Raw genomic sequence first — 16,520 nt, forward strand, 5'->3', positions numbered from 1 at the left:
TATAAAAAGTCTTACCTTTGACTTGAAGAAATCTAGGCAATAGTCCTGTAGGCTAACATAGTACAACTTCTACTGTTTTGTGGCATCCTGTTACTCTAGTTGCTGAATTTCCTGTGATTTGGAAGTTGGATCTAAAACTTGTTGCTTGTTTCAGTTCAAATTAAAGATTCCTCCTCGTACACTCTCCTGCTCCCCAGAAACAAACAAACAAACAAACAAACAAAACCTTCATAGATGATGCTGGACCTTTAATTTTGTGTTAAAAAATCTGGTGGTTCTATTGTAAATGATGCTAAGATTGATCACTGTGTTTGGGCTCTAAAGTGATTTGCTTATTTGTTTTTAAAGCAGAGTAGATGAACTAGAATGACATGTTTTTGTGAAAATGCTTCTATAACTAATGCTTGCATTTATGGAGTGCTCTTTATATTCCTCAAAGCAATTAGTAGAAAGCATTTAATAAGTATTGATTTTTGTATTAAAGTTTTTATTTACTCCTTTTAGATTTATTATTCTTTTCCTGTGTGAAAAAATAAGACAGTTACTTTCTTTTTAATTATAGGTTTTTGGCTACTGATGTTACAAATAATAAAATATTGGAGCATAGAGTTGAAGAAAAGACCCAAACCAGGTAGGTAGATAATAAAAGTCTAAAGAAACAATAAAGTTACCATTTATTTTTATAAAGGACATTATTGATATCATTAAGAAAATTGGAATATTAACTGTAGAGTACTGTTGAAAATTAATTTTCCTGAATTTGTTAATTCTATTGTGATTACATAAGGTAATACTCTTCCATATTTATGGTGAAGGGGCATGATGTATGCAGCCTACTTTAGAATGGTTCAGAAAAAAATGAATGATACATAATTTGACAGAGAATTTGATAAGGCATGGATAAATAGGAATTCTTATATTGCCAGTGGAAGTATAATTTTATCCAAGCTTTCTGGAAAGCATCATGGCAATTTGTATCAAGTTGTTTTTTTGTTTTTGTTTTTGTTTTTGTTTTAGATGGAGTCTCTTTCTGTCACCTAGGCTGGAGTATAGTAATGGGATCTTGGCTCATTGCAACCTCTGCCCCCTGGGTTCAAGCGATTCTCGTGCCCTTAGCCTCCCAAGTAAGTGGGAGAACAGGTGTGCGCCACCATGCCTGGCTAATTTTTTGTATTTTTAGTAGAGATGGGGTTTCACCATGTTGGCCAGGCTGGTCTCAAACTCCTGACCTCAGGTGATACGCCCACCTTGGCCTCCCAATGTGTTGGGATTACAGATGTGAGCCACCGTGCCCGGCCCTGTATAAAGTTTTAAAATAGTTTATTCCATCAGTCTTATTTCTTTCCAAAAGTCACTGTAGGAAGACAAAAAGATATATATGTATGTATAAGAATCTTATAGCAGAATATTTTACAGTTCAAAAATTGGCAACAACCTGGTATCTAGCAATATGAAACTGATTAAATAAATACAGTTAAATACTGTGCAAGCACTAAAAATGTAAATCTGTTTTTATTGACACAATGTCTATAATATATTTTTAAGTGTTAAAGCAGGCTACGAAACAAGCAGAATAGTATTAACCTGTTTTGTTTTTGAGAAAAGTTGCACATACACATACAAGTAAGTGCACATATGTTTGATGAATATACAATATTTACTTAGATGTAATGTGTGTGTATAGACATATACATATGTATGTATCATCTTGGAAAGATGACACCCATATATTGCTGGTGATTTATTTTATTTTACTTTATTTTTGAGACTGAGTCTCACTCTGTCGCCCAGGCTGGAGTTCAGTGGTGAGGTCTCTGCTCACTGCATCCTCTTCTTCCCAGGTTCAAGGAATTCGCCTGCCTCAGCCTCCTGAGTAGTTGGGATTATAGGCCCGCACCACCCCTCCTGGCTAATTTTTGTAAATTTAGTGGAGACAGGGTTTCACCATACTGGTCAGGCTGGTCTCAAACTCCTGACCTTGTGATCCACCTGCCTCAGCCTCCCAAAGTGCTGGTATAACAGGTGTGAGCCACCACCACTCTCGGCTGCTGGTGATTATTTTGGAATAATAAATTCATAAGTTATTTTTATACTGTTTTGTATTATGTGACTTTTTAAAACTTTTTTATGTTTCTATATTGCTTTTCTCATCAGATTTTTGTAAGATACTTATTAAGCTTATGTGTTTTTATTTTGTGTCTGTTCAACAACTACTGGTATACAATAAAGTGCTATATTTGTTGATACCTCTGTACTCTATTGGGAAAGATTTCTTAGTAGTGTTTATGAGGCTGAGTTCACAGATTCTGAGACTTATTAGTCAGCTGCTTTCATTGTGTTATGTGATCAGTATCTGTTTGCTTAATTCTCTCTTAGCTGCTTTACTAATTTGCTGCTGCTCACCCAGCTTAGCTAAAGGATGTTACCATTTTTGAAAGATCAAAGGACATGTTCTAACTTTATATTTTCTTTTTAACAGGTTTTTTGTAATAGTTAAAAATATGGATCCTGAAACAAGGAGACCAGAGATTATCAAAGTGACACCTTTTCAACAAATGATTGCCTCTTGTACTGGAGCTATATTGACATCACTAATAGGTAAAATTATGTTACTGATATAGATTATGTAACTGTGAGTGAGTCAGTGCTTCCATTTGAGTTTTAGTATCAGTGAAATAATGATTATATTATCATTTATGATCTGTGAATGTTTCATCAGCACGATTGTATGAAAACAACCCTGGACAGAGATTCAAAAAATTCTAAAAAATTGAATTTTTAGTCCTTGCTTTGCCATTCTCAAGGTGAATGTACTTAGGAACCGTACCTAACTTCTCTTTGAACTTCATTATTTCATCTGTAATTTAGGGGCTTATACTGGGATTTCTTTTGGGTCTCTGTCAACATTAAACTTTTATGAATCTCCCTTTTTATAATAGAAAGCAATAAGATGGAAGAAAATATTAGCATAATTAATAATACAGAATTTTATCAATTTTTGTTAGCAACAATTACAAATAGTCTTTACATTAACAGGGAGTTTCTTACATTTCCCTGGATCACAGTTTTCTATTTCTATAGTCAGTTTCTTATAGATGTAGCCAAATGACATAGTTAGGTGATATTTAGCGTTTTAATGATTTTAAGTTGGCTCGTTTATGTAAATAAAATAAATGATTAGAACAAATTAATTTATGATACACTATTTTCAGGTCAGAATTTTAGAGGTATAAAGTCCTTAAAGATCATCTAATATGATTATCATCATTCTCAAGATGAGGAAAAGTTTTCTTAGAACCATTATTTGGCATATTGTTTCTACTTGGATAAAATATAGCATGCATATTAAAACTATTTTCTTTTTCTGTGCTTTTCCCAAATAGAATAACGTAACTTAGTACTAAAGATGTTTTATGGTGAATGTATTCAAGTGTTTATTACCTGTACCTCTTATTTGATACAGGTAAATTTAACAGATTAGGAAGACTAGTGTCATTTGATTCTTAATTACTTATACAGAGTTTTTCTCAAAGACTTTTGGAAATTTTACTTCTTAGAAAGCATATTTTCTTATAAATATTAACTTTAATACTAATGGAATTATAGTTGTAGGAATATTACAAATAATAGTTTAGTATTCATGAGAGAAGTAATCTCTTTCACTGATTAACAAATTCAAGGGCAAAAAAATTAGAATGTTACTTTCAAGACTACTTTAAGATAAATAAGCTTACCTATTATATAGCTATGAGGAAAAGTATGAATCAGTGTACTTTGTGTTCTTTGTACAACATCTATCCAATTTACAGATACCACTTGCTAATTAAAACTTACATATCTTGATAGTGACACCCCTGGATGTTGTTAAAATTAGACTCCAAGCCCAAAACAACCCACTCCCCAAAGGTATGTGTACTCATAACCCTAAAAATGTTATGTTTGATTTTTAAATGTTACTGTGTTTATTTTTGTTTGCATAACATTCATTTGTTAATTTATTAAGATTGATGCCTTTTTATCCTCACGAAAAACATTTTTGTTTTCCATTTAGTTGTAAGTGATGAGGTGTAGGCAAAAAACCAAATATATAACATTTGTATGGATCTACTAATTAAAGCAGAGGACAGTTATGTATTTGTATCTGTACCTCACAGGTAAGAGCAGAATTATATTTGTGAGGGACCTTAGGATCTGGCTTATTCCTGTGTCCAAAAGTTGTGCCCAGGTTAGAGCATTCATGACCATTATACAGCTGTTGCTTGAATACAGTGATTGGAAGTTTATTGTTTTATCAGACAGCTTGGTTAATTTCTGGATAGTAGTTTATGTAGAATTTGAGACAAATGATGTATTTTTATTTTGTAAGATAAGCAAGAGTAGCAATTCCTTAATATTTTATAGGTTTATAAAGATAATGGCATTGCAACCATATTTAAATGGCAGAAAACACACTGTTTGGACTGTGAGAAAATTGGCTCAGACATAAAGCCACTGTGTTGAATGCAGAGCAGTGAGATGGAATGAACAACCCTGATATTTTAGATTAATGAAAGGATAGATTGATTGTAAAGAGGCTGTAAAGGTAATTTCCTATACATTAAAGCCTTAAAAGCAGAAGGAAACAGTCAGACTTAAGTGTTGCAAAATTCACAGTTTCATATTTTTATATACTGTTGGGCAGAGAAGACAGTTTTGGCAACAGTTAGTCCAGTAAGTGGGAAGACGTTGGTATTAGAGAAAGTTATACTATATTAGGTGGAAGGTGGCAAATGGCCAGACTGAGCAGTACAGATACAGAAAAAGAGACAAAGCGTAGCGTTATGTACATTGAGAACGACATTTAATAAAAAATCTATTTTTGTCTGAATTTCCCTTGCCTACCACAGATTTTTCTTTTGGACAAATATAGAAGATATGCGTCCATGTTTTCTTCTCCAAACGGGTTTTCCTCTTTTATCCTTCTTCATTCCTTCAGATAACTTAAAATAAGTTGTTTCTACGTACATTTTCTCTTTTTCTTCTTCTTCTTTTTTTTTTTTTTTTTTTTTTTCTGGGCCTCACTCTGTCACCCAGGCTGTAGTGCAGTTGTGTGATCTTAGTTCACTGCAGCTTTGACCTCCTAGGCTTAGGTAATCCTCCCACTTCAGCTTCCTGAGTAGCTGGGGACTACAGGCATGTGCCACCACACCCAGCTAATTTTTTGTAGAGAAGGAGGCTCACTATGTAACCCAGGCTGAAATCAAACCCCTGGCCTCAAGCCATCCCCCAGCTTTGGCCTCCCAAAGTGCTGGGATTATAGGCATGAGTGGCTGTGCCTAGGCATTTTCTTACAGCAGTTCTGAAAACATAAAGTCCACTAATTTACAGTTACTTTTTTGTTTTAAGTTGGAGTCTTGCGTTGTTGCCCAGGCTTAGAGTGCAGTGGTGTGATGTCAGCTCACTGTAACCTCTGCCCCCCGGGTTCGAGTTATTCTCCTGCCTCAGCCTCCCAAGTAGCTGGTATTACAGGTGTCCACCACTATGCCCAACTAATTTTTGCATTTTTAGTAGAGATGGGGATTCACCATCTTGGCCAGGCTGGTCTCGAACTCCTGACCTTGTGATCCACCTGCCTTGGCCTCCCAAAGTGCTAGGATTACAGGCATGAGCCACTGCACCCAGCCTACAGTTACTTTTAATAACTCTGAGTTTAGAATGCATTGCAGCATTAAGCAAATCAAATTAATTATATCTGTTTCATCCTAAAAAGTAGAGATGGTTATTAATCTTTTTCAAGATTGCTTCTCTTTTCATAATTTTCTAGTTTCCTCATTGTGATGTCTATATGTTCATCTGTAAAAATAATATAGCTATGTGACGTAATTGTTGGCTGTTGGAATCTTCTTTGTTAGGAAAATGTTTTGTATATAGTAATGGACTCATGGATCATCTATGTGTCTGTGAAGAGGGAGGCAACAAACTATGGTATAAGAAGCCAGGAAATTTCCAGGGAACATTGGTAAGGTGCTTATATTATTTTAGAATACCACTATATTTCCTATTTAATCTTATATGTGAAAGATTTTCTAATTGCAAGACGGTTAAGAATCATATTAAAGTGAGAACAGGGAACTACTCCTTTGCTTTTTAGCCCTTTGTTAACTTTCTTTTCTTAGTTTCATGCTTTTGTTTAAAAAAAGGGGAGGTCACGTTTTTAAGAACTAAACATTTTTATTTTGAGATACAGAATTAAAAATATATACACAGACAGATTTTACGTACCTTTTCTTAGTTTCCCCCAATGGTAGTACTATCTTACAAAACTAATATAGTGTCACCACTAGGATTTTGACATTGATTGATACAATTAAAATAAAGAATAATTTCATCATCACAAGGATTCTTCCTGTTTCCTTTTTAGAGCCACACCCGTTTCTCTTGTGTTCTCACCAACTATGTAAGCCCTGGCAACTACTAATCTGTTCTTCATTTATATAACTTTGTCATTTCAAGAATATTATATGAATGGAATTGTAACATATATGATCTTTTGGGGTTGGCATTTTTTACTTAGCATAATTATCTAGTGATTCGTCCAGGTTGTTGCATGTATCAATCATTTGTTCCTTTTTATTGCTCATGACATAGATTATTTCATGGTATAGATATAACACAGTTTATTTTCAGAGTGTTTTCCAGATTTTGGCCATTATGAATAAAGCTGCTGCAAACATTCACTTACAGTTTTTTGCCTGTGGGAAAAATGCCTTAGGGAATACAGTTGCTGGGTCATATGGTAGTTATATGTTTAGAGTTTAAGGAACTGCTAACCTGTTTTCTAGACCGATTCTAAGATTACATTTTCATTAGCACTGTGTGAGTGATCCAATTTCTCCACATCTTCACTAGTGTTTGGTGTTGTCAGTACTTTTATGTTAGCAATTATGATGGATGTGTAGAGATATCTCATCATGGTTTTAATTTGCATTTCCCTGGTAGCTAATGATGTTGAACATATTTTCTTTTTCTGGGTCAAAAAAAAATTTTTTTTAATCTTCTTTTTAATTGCATTTTAGGTTTGGGGGTACATGTGAAGAACATGCAAGATTGTTGCATGAGTACACACATGGCAGGGTGATTTGCTGCCTTCCTCCCCATCACCTATTTCTGGCATTTCTCTCCATGCTATCTCTCCCCAACTCCCCAACCCCCGCTGTCCCTCCCTTATTTCCCCCCCGACAGACCCCAGTGTGTGATGCTTCCCTCCCTGTTCCATGTGTTCTCAATGTTCAACACCCAACTATGAGTGAGAACATGCGGTGTTTGATTTTCTGTTCTTGTGTCAGTTTGCTGAGAATGATGGTTTCCAGGTTCATCCATGTCCCTACAAAGGACACAAACTCATCGTTTTTTCTGGCTGCATAATATTCCACGGCGTATATGTGCCACATTCTCCCTGTCCAGTCTATCATCGGTGGGCATTTGGGTTGGTTCCAGGTCTTTGCTATTGTAAACAGTGCTGCAATGAACATTCATGTGCACGTGTCCTTATAGTAGAACGATTTATAATCCTTTGGTTATATACCCAGTAATGGGATTGCTGGGTCAAATGGAATTTCTATTTCTAGGTCCTTGAGGAATCAATGTTGAACATATTTTCATATGCTTATTTGCCTCTTCAGTAAAAAGGCTTTCCATGTCTTTAGCCCATTTTCTAATTAAATTGTTGGTAGTTTTACTGTTGAATTTTGAAAGCTTTTTTATATATATATATATTCTAGTAGTTCTTTGTTGAATGTGTTGTTGCAAATATTTTTTTCTACTCGTTTGTCTTTTCATCTTCTTAAACATGGTCTTTCACAGAGTAAAACTTTATAATTTTGATGAAGTTAAATTTATTAATTTCTTTTATATGTCATGCTTTTGGTGTCAAGGCTAAGAACTTTCTACTGTTAGACTCTGAAGACTTTCATAAAAATTTTGTGTTACATTTAAGTTCTTGATCCATTTTGAGTTATTTTTATATAAAGCATGAGGCTGTGGTTGAGGTTTGCTTGTTGTTGCTGCCTGTGGATGTCCACTTTAATTTGTGGAAATGGCTGTATTTCCTTCATTGAGTTGTTTTTGTATATTTGTCAAAAATCAGTGAAGCATATTGGTTTTGTCTATTTCTGAGTTTTCTGTTCTGTTCCATTTATCTCTGCGTCACTCTGTCAATACCACAGTCTTAATTGTTTCACCTGTAAGTCCTGAAGTCAGATACACTGATTTCTTTTACTTCATTCTTATATTTCTTTTTCTTTTTTTGATATAAGGCCTTGCTCTGTCACCCAGGCTGGAGTGCAGTGGAGCAGTCATGGCTCCTACATCTTCAATTTGCCCACCTCGAGAAATTCTCCCACCTCAGTCTCCCATGTACCTAGGACTATAGGCATGTGCCACTATGATTTATTTTTTTTTTGCAGAGATAGGGCCTCACTGGTCTTGCACTCCTGGGCTCAAGTAGTCTTCCTGCCTTGGCCTCCCAAAGTGCTGAGATACAGGAATGAGACACAGCATCTGGCCCTTATATATTTTTTTTCAAAGTTGTTTTAGCTATTCCCAAAGTTCCTTTGTCTTTCCATATAAGTCTTAGCATAATCCTGTTCATATTTACAAAAAATATTGCTAGGGTATTTGTTGGAATGACATTAAACTTGTATATTAATTTGGAGAGGAATAACATCTTTACTGTGTTTGAGTCTTTCAATCCATTTTCAACCTGCTTATGACATTATAATTGAAGGGAATTTCTTTTAGACAGTAATGTTTTAAATTCACTGTGTCAGTTTTTATCTTTTAATTAATATACTTAGTTTAACTATTGTAATACAATTATACATTAGGATTTAAGCCTATCATTTTGTTTTTTACTTTCTCTCTGTTTTTTGTTTCTGTTTTGCTTTTCTTGCCTTACTTTGTGTTACTTGAACATCTTTTATCATCCCAGTTTGGTCAATAATGTTTCTGTTTATTATGTTTCTTTGTTGAGGCATTCTACCTTTTTATTTCTCTCATGCATGTTTGTAAATGATTATTCAATGATTTTATGCTGAGTGTTTCAAAACCTTTGTCAGATAATTCTAACATCTCTCTTATCTCAGTGTTGACATCTATTGTCTGTCTTCATTCAGTTTGACATTTTCTGGTTCTTAGAAAAATGAGTGATTTTCTATTGAAATGTGGAAATTTGGGGTATTCTTTTATTAAACTCTTAATATCATTTAAACTTTCTATTTTAGCTGTCTGTTTCTGACATTGCTTACATAGGGGAAAAAGATGTCACCTTGTTACTGATGAGTAGAGCTAGAAGTCAAGGTTCCCCACCCAGCCTCTATTGACTCACAGTGTGAGGGAAGACCTCTTTTACTGTTGGGCATGCCTGGGAGTTTTGGCTTTCTATATGGCTTCTGCTGACTGTGTAGTGGGGTAGCCTCATTGCTGGGTGATGGTGAAAGTACTGACTTTCCACTGTTCCTCCTGTGACACCACCCTAGCAGTATGATGGAGGAGCCTTACTGCTTACCTGGTAAGAGTAAAAGTCGTGGTTCCCTATTGACCTTCTGTCAGCCTTACCTTGGTGGAAGTCTAGGCTACGTGCTTGGCCTTTGCTGATACAAGTCTGAGTAGTGCCACAAGTTTTACTTTGGTGTTTGGCTAGAGCAGAGCGGTTATTGTCTAAAAGTTTTCTGTTTTACTAAGGTTCCCTTTCCTGGGAAGAAACATGCAGTCATTTGTGACTAACGTCTTTCACTTAGCACAGTGTTTTAAGATTCATCCATGTTATAAGTATGTATCAGCATTTTATTTCTTTTACTGCCAAGTAATATTATGTGAATATGTCATATTTTATTTATTAATTTACCATTTGACAGACATTTGGGTTGTTGCTACTTTTTGGAAAAATTAATTCTATGAACATTCATGTTTTTAGGTGAACATGTTTTACTTTCTCTTAGATATAACTTTATGTGAATATATGTTTTAATTTTCCCCAGAATATAAGTGGAGTTGAAATTACTGAGTCATGTGATAACTATGTTTAACCTTTTGAGAAACTGGTAGACTCTTTTCCAAAGTAGCTACACCATTCTGTATTCTCACAAGTACTATCTGAGGATTTCAATTTCTTCACATTTCACCAGGATTTACTGTCTGTCTTTATAATTTTAGCTTATTTAGTAGGTATGAAGAGACATCCCATTTGTGGTTTTGCTTTGCATTTTCATAATGATTAACGATGAACATTTTTTCTTTTTTTGAGACAGGGTCTTACTCTGTTGCCCAGGCTGGAGTGCAGTGGCATGATCTCAGCTTACTGCAGCCTTTACCTGCTGTGCTGATGCAATTCTCCCACCTCAGCCTTCTGAGTAGCTGGGACCACAGGTGTACATCACCATGCCCAGCTAATTTTTAAATTTTCTATAGAGATAAAGTCTCACTATATTGCCCAGGCTGATCTTGAACATCTGGGCTCAAGCGGTCTCCTGTATTGGGCTTCCAAAGTTCTGGGTTCACAGGTGTGAGCCACCGCATGCAGCCAAACACTTTTTCATGTGCTAGCTGTTGGCCATTTGTATGTATTCTTTGGAGAAATGTCTATTCAAATCCTTAGCCAATTTTAAATTATTTAATCTTTTTTTTAAATCAAATTATAAGAGTTTGTCTGTTAATAGGAAACTTCTCTTCAGCTCTGTCTACTTTTGGTTCCTCTCAAAAGATTTCATATAGCACACTTGAATATTTTCTCTGATTTCCTATTTAGCAGAGTTTAACCAGCTTTCGGCTGTTGCTCTACTCCCTTTCTTCTAATAATTTTTTCAAAAGTTTTGTTTCTAAGCTGTTAGTAGAACAATCTAGAGCTAATACAGACTTCATTCTGTAAGAAGTTAGTATCATCCAGAAATCTTCATTTTAATTGTGTTAAAGTTCCCTTTTTAAAAAGAATGGACATAAATGAATCCAAAAAGGTTTTTGTTTGTTTGTTTTTTTAGATACAAATACCTGAAAGAATCAAATTACCAGTCATCACTATACATTTTTGTATGTCAGGTTAAAAGATATATTTTGATCACTTTTTTCTATTATAATTTTAGGATGCATTTTTAAAAATCATTCGAAATGAGGGCATTAAATCTCTGTGGAGTGGCCTTCCTCCTACCCTGTAAGTTGAAATTTAATGGTTTTTTTCTACTAAATTTTGGTTGTTATTTTATCTTATAATCAGCATGGTTGGACAAAGTCTTGCATTTTTAATATTATAACGCTTTCATTTTCTGAGGTATTGTTTTTTAAGTCTCACAGCCACCCACGTTTTTGATGATGTGCTGGAAGGACTTGCAAGACCTGAGGAGATTATATTCACAGATACGGGTTATTACAGCAAAAGGATACAAAACAGAATTGGTAAGGGAAAAAGGCACATCAGGAGTTGTCCAGAAATAGGCTTCCAAAGTCCTCCCTTAAGGCATTGCACAGCATATGCTTATCCTTCTATCAGTGAGCTTCGAGGTATACAAAGTGCTTCTGCCTTGGGAAACCCATTTGAGTTTTGAGTGTAGGGCTTTTATTGAGTGTGGTTTATATAGGTACATTCTCTCTTTGAGGCCAGTTGTGATGAGCAAAACTTCAAAGCCCCAGAAGGAAAGAAGTTTACCATAAATTATAGTGTACAAATAACCCTAGACAAGTTGGTTTAGTGCTTCAGATATACAAAAACCTAATAGGAAACACTGCAGCGGATACATTCCCATGAGTTGTCCAGAGATCGGGCATGCACATAGGCCCACCTGAAGTTATACAAGGTTTGAGCAACCAAGCCTGCTGTGTTTTCTTTGCTACACAAGCATATGGTTATTTTTTTCATGTTCAGAAATAAAGGCTTTGGTATTTATTTGTTCATTTTACTAAAGCTGTATGATATATTGTAATATGTATACCTTACTTTCTCCAGATAATTCTAATTCTCTACTAACTAGCAGTTACATGAATTAATATGATAAACTTGTAATGTTGAATATAAAAATCTAAAATAATACCTTGGCTTTTGCTGTCTTATTTATTCCCAAGAACTTTGATTTTAATGGAAAATGTTAGTCAATTTGAGGAATTTATTTTAAACCATGCTTAAGGTTTAAAGTTAGTGGCAGATCCAAGACCCTTCCCATTCAGTCCTGCTCCTAAATCCTCAGCAGCAAAGTTCACCATAGAATATTAGGCATTCCAAACTATGGTCTGTGAATGTCCTTTAGTTATATCATCAACATGGACTAGTTTCTTGATGTATTAAGATTTATTGACATGACGGTACCTGCAACTTTGTGTTTGAATTTAATAATTCCCTTTTAATATTTTCTTTTAAAATAGTGTGTCGTTAGAATTCCCTTAAAATTAGTGTATGTAATTCTGATGATGTTAATTATAATTTACGTCTAGTTACAAGCAGGAGTGATATATGATCCACAGTTCAAAAATGTTTTACAATTTCTTATTTACTTTTTATTTCACTGATTCTGATGTTATGGTAATTATGAATGAGAAAAAAGACCTGGGAGACCAGAAACCAGAACAAGTTAAGGAGATGAAGTGTCTGTCCTAATTTGTCTTTTCCTATTTGTTTGATTTAGTTTAATGTAATTTATTTATTTATTTAGAGACAGGGTCTTGCTCGTCCCTTAGGCTAGAGTGCAGTGGTATAATCTTGGCTCATTGCAACCTCCGCCTCCCAAGTTCAAGTGATTTTCATTCCTCAGCCACCTGAGTAACTGGTATTACAGGCATGTGCCACCATGCTAGCACTTATTTATTGCTATATATTGTAACTGTCTTCACAACTAGAATGTAAACTTTTGGATGGCAAATGCCTATTTTATATCTTTTTACTGCCTACTAAGTTAAGTACTAATCATTTTTAAAATAAAAATGATCTCATAGGCAGATTTGTTGTGGTTTTTAGCTTATACAAAATATAAGGGATTTCTAGCTTATATAATAAAATTTGGATTTAAGTTAAGACTATGTGGGGTCTTTTGATAATTTTGAACAAATCTTTTTGTGCAATCTAACAGAGTGATGGCAGTTCCTGCCACAGTTATTTATTTTACCTGCTATGATCAATTAACTGCTCTTCTGAGATCTAAGTTAGGAGAAAATAAAACCTGCATACCGATTGTTGCTGGAATTGTAGCCAGATGTGAGTAATAAATCTTTATTTTCATTTTGATTTCTGTTTAGAGCTTCTATTGACATTTAGAGATAATTTATATAATACATAGAGTATTAGTATGATGTATTTTTCATTATAGTTTGTATTAATTTGTTAATATTGTATAGATACTCCAGAAGTCCTATGGAATAATGATTGCCATCAGAGTGAGATGGGCTCGGCCTATCTTGGTCAAATCATGGACAGAGTTTTTAGAGTGACATCAGCACTGGTTCTGATTCACCTGAACTGAATTGTCATCTGGGATCATGCCTGATTCAGGCCAAAGTCCTGAATCACTTTACTTATAAACTTTGGGATTCAGAGTTGTGTCATAAGGAAAGTTGCCTCTATACAGAAGAGCATTTTCTCTGCTACACAGTAGTGAGGTTTACTGGGGCAGTAACTGGAATGGGCTTTGGTTAATAGTTCTGGTTGATTATAACATTTCTGGAACTTTCCTTGAGAGAGTTGAAACCAGAAGAAGTAAGGTAGATGAAAATAGACTTTTAAGAAATACTTTATCAAGGGAAAAATCTGTATCAATTATGCTGACATCATTATATATTTAATTGTAAGGTTTTCAGACGTTACAGAATAAAGGTTTAAAATGTAATAAAATACATGAATATTAACTTTTACAGTATATGTGTTTGCACAGTACATGTCTTTTTGTTTTTGTTTTTTAACTTGTTTGTATTAGTTGGTGCAGTAACTGTGATAAGTCCACTAGAATTGATTAGAACCAAGATGCAGTCTAAGAAGTTTTCTTACGTGGAACTGCATCGATTTGTCAGCAAGAAAGTGTCTGAAGATGGTTGGATTTCCCTTTGGAGGGGCTGGGCTTCTACTGTTCTTAGAGATGTACCTTTCTCAGGTAGGATTTATTTTATTTGTAGCTACTAAATTTTGTATAACTTTGTCTCATTTGTATATTACTTTCACTAGATTTTTAGCTCTTTAACTTTAAAGGTACGTTGTTTTCTGGCCGGGTGCAATGGCTCATGCCTGTAATCCCAGCACTTTGGGAGGCTGAGGTTGGCAGATCACAAGGTCAGGCAATGGAGACCATCCTGTCCAACATGGTGAAAGCCATCACTACTAAAAATGCCAAAATTAGTGGTTCCCAGCTATTCAGGAGGCTGAAGCAGGAGAATTGCTTGAGCCTGGGAGGCGGAGGTTGCAGTGAGCTAAGATTGTGCCACTGCACTCCAGCCTGGCGACAGAGTGAGACTCCATCTCAAAAAAAAAAAAAAGGTTATTTTCTGTAGTGTAGTAACTACAACTCCTTTTTCATTGTTGGGCTCTCAGATCTTTACAAGCCTTTATTGAATGAATACTTTTTATTCAAGCCTGGCTTTTTCTTCCCTTGCGATTAATTTGCTTTTATACATTTTTTATTGGTATTAATATTCAGATAATGCAAACTACCTTTAACATTCTAAGTAACTCAGTATTATTTTAAATTATTAGTAAGATAAGCAAAACTATGAGTCAAAGGACAGAATCCATTTAAGACCACTTGGGAATTATATGTGCTCCTACTTTTTCAGTTATTAAAAATAAACATCTCCGCATTAAATGATTATCCTGTAAAAGACTATTGCAAATCAAGTAGGCGATTGCACTAATCACTCAATTATGAAAAGGGAGAAAGTTATGAAAAGTGAGAAGTACAAATCTACCAGTAACTTATAGAATGTACATACTTTAGTGGCATTTCCCTGTGAATCATAGAAGTTTTTAAGACCCAAAAGAAATACTTACCTAGAGAGAAACTCAAATAAGAACATACATATGTTTTAAAAATCATGAAACCACAGATATGTTCATTCACGTCACAGCCCCAGTGGTAACCACTGTATTGAATGTCATTCATTTGATTTTAAAAATTAGTTTTTCTACATACGTATTTTTGCTAAACATTATATTATTTAGTTTTGCCTATTTTTGAAAATCCCATTTTCCTAAAAAAATTTTCCTAAGATTTATTGTTGTGTTACATGTAACTGTTTTCTTCATTTTTACTAATTTATATGTGAGTAAACAAGTCAAACAATGATGCTATGAAAATTTTTAAACAGTTTCTTGGTGCACCTTTGAAAGTTTATCCTGTTGGATTTGTTGGTTCATATACAAATATATATTTCAAATTTAACTATTTTAAAAAGTGATTATATGATCTACGTACCTATTGGCAATGTATGAGATTTTCTGCTGATTCACACCCTTGCCAACATTTTATTGCCTAAGTTCTTAATTTTTGTTTAGTAATTTAAAGTGGTATCTCAGTTTAACTTGCATTTCTCTGGTTATTAATAAGATTGGGCACTGTTTCATTGGCATTCATTTATTCATAATTAATTTGGGGTTTTGAACTGAAATAGGTTTTCAGTTTCATTTCCCTCCCAAATGGATAGCTAGCTGTTTCAACATCACCTATTACAGTGATTCCCCCAACCTTTTTGGCACCAGAGACTGGTTTCACGGAAGACAGTTTTTCCAGTCGTGTGTGTGTGTGTGTGTGTGTGTGTGTGTGTGTGTGTGTGTGTGTGTGTGTGTATGTGTATTGGTGGGGATTGGTTTCAGAAAGAAATCGTTCCACCTCAGATCATCAGGCATTAAATTTTCATAAGAGCATGCAACCCAGATCTCTAACATGCACAGTTCACAATAGGGTTCTATGAGAATATGTTGCTGTTGCTGATCTGACAGGAGGTGGAACTCAGACAGTAATGCTCAATCACCCGCTGCTCACCTCTTGGTGTGTAGCCCAGTTCCTAACAGGTCACAGACTGGTACTACTCAGCCCTGGGGTTGCAGACCCCTGATATATTGAATAACCATAATTGCTCCAGGGATCCGCAGTGTCGTCTCTGTCATTTAACATTTTCATGTATGCATGAATCTATTTTACTGATTAATGTTTCCAACTTCAGGCCAGTAACATACTGAATTATTAGTGCTCTATGAAAAATCTTTTTTTTGGGGGGCGGTCTCACTTTGTTGCCCAGGCTGGAGTGCAGTGGCACAATCACAGCTCACTGTAGCCTCGAGCTATCTACAAGACTCTAGCATAGACTCTAGTAATCCTCCCACATCAGCCTCCTAAGTAGTTAAGACTACAGGCATTTGCCACCATGCTTGGCTAAGAAAAATCTTGATGTCATCTTTTCTTCTCTAGGAATGTGATCTCTTTATGTTAATAATATATCTTTAACAAATTGTTTTAGGAGAGATTTAAATTTTTCTTCATTAAGGTTGTATTCATCTCTCTCTTTTTTTTTTTTTTTTTTTT

At 34.8% G+C, this 16,520-nt stretch overlaps 1 protein-coding gene across 8 annotated transcripts in view; it reads left to right on the forward strand.

Moving 5' to 3' along the window:
* Positions 1-16,520, forward strand: part of SLC25A40 (solute carrier family 25 member 40) — a 62,224-nt gene that overhangs the window by 28,752 nt on the left and 16,952 nt on the right. For 5 of the 8 annotated variants that reach the window (XM_017536499.2, XM_017536503.2, XM_017536500.2 and 2 more), the window contains exons 2-8: positions 563-631; positions 2,480-2,598; positions 3,847-3,906; positions 5,892-5,998; positions 11,115-11,182; positions 13,086-13,210; positions 13,926-14,099. In XM_017536499.2, coding sequence (XP_017391988.1) covers positions 2,502-2,598; positions 3,847-3,906; positions 5,892-5,998; positions 11,115-11,182; positions 13,086-13,210; positions 13,926-14,099 — 631 coding nt within the window. In that variant the 5' untranslated portion in view covers positions 563-631; positions 2,480-2,501. Of the gene's footprint in view, positions 1-562; positions 632-1,102; positions 1,141-2,479; positions 2,599-3,809; positions 3,907-5,891; positions 5,999-11,114; positions 11,183-13,085; positions 13,211-13,925; positions 14,100-16,520 lie in introns of those variants that run through there. The other 3 variants (XM_017536502.2, XM_017536501.2, XM_037741341.1) reach the window with 3 other exon arrangements.

Source organism: Cebus imitator, unplaced genomic scaffold (assembly GCF_001604975.1).
Source record: "Cebus imitator isolate Cc_AM_T3 unplaced genomic scaffold, Cebus_imitator-1.0 Scaffold98, whole genome shotgun sequence".
NCBI classification, from domain to species: domain Eukaryota; kingdom Metazoa; phylum Chordata; class Mammalia; order Primates; family Cebidae; genus Cebus; species Cebus imitator.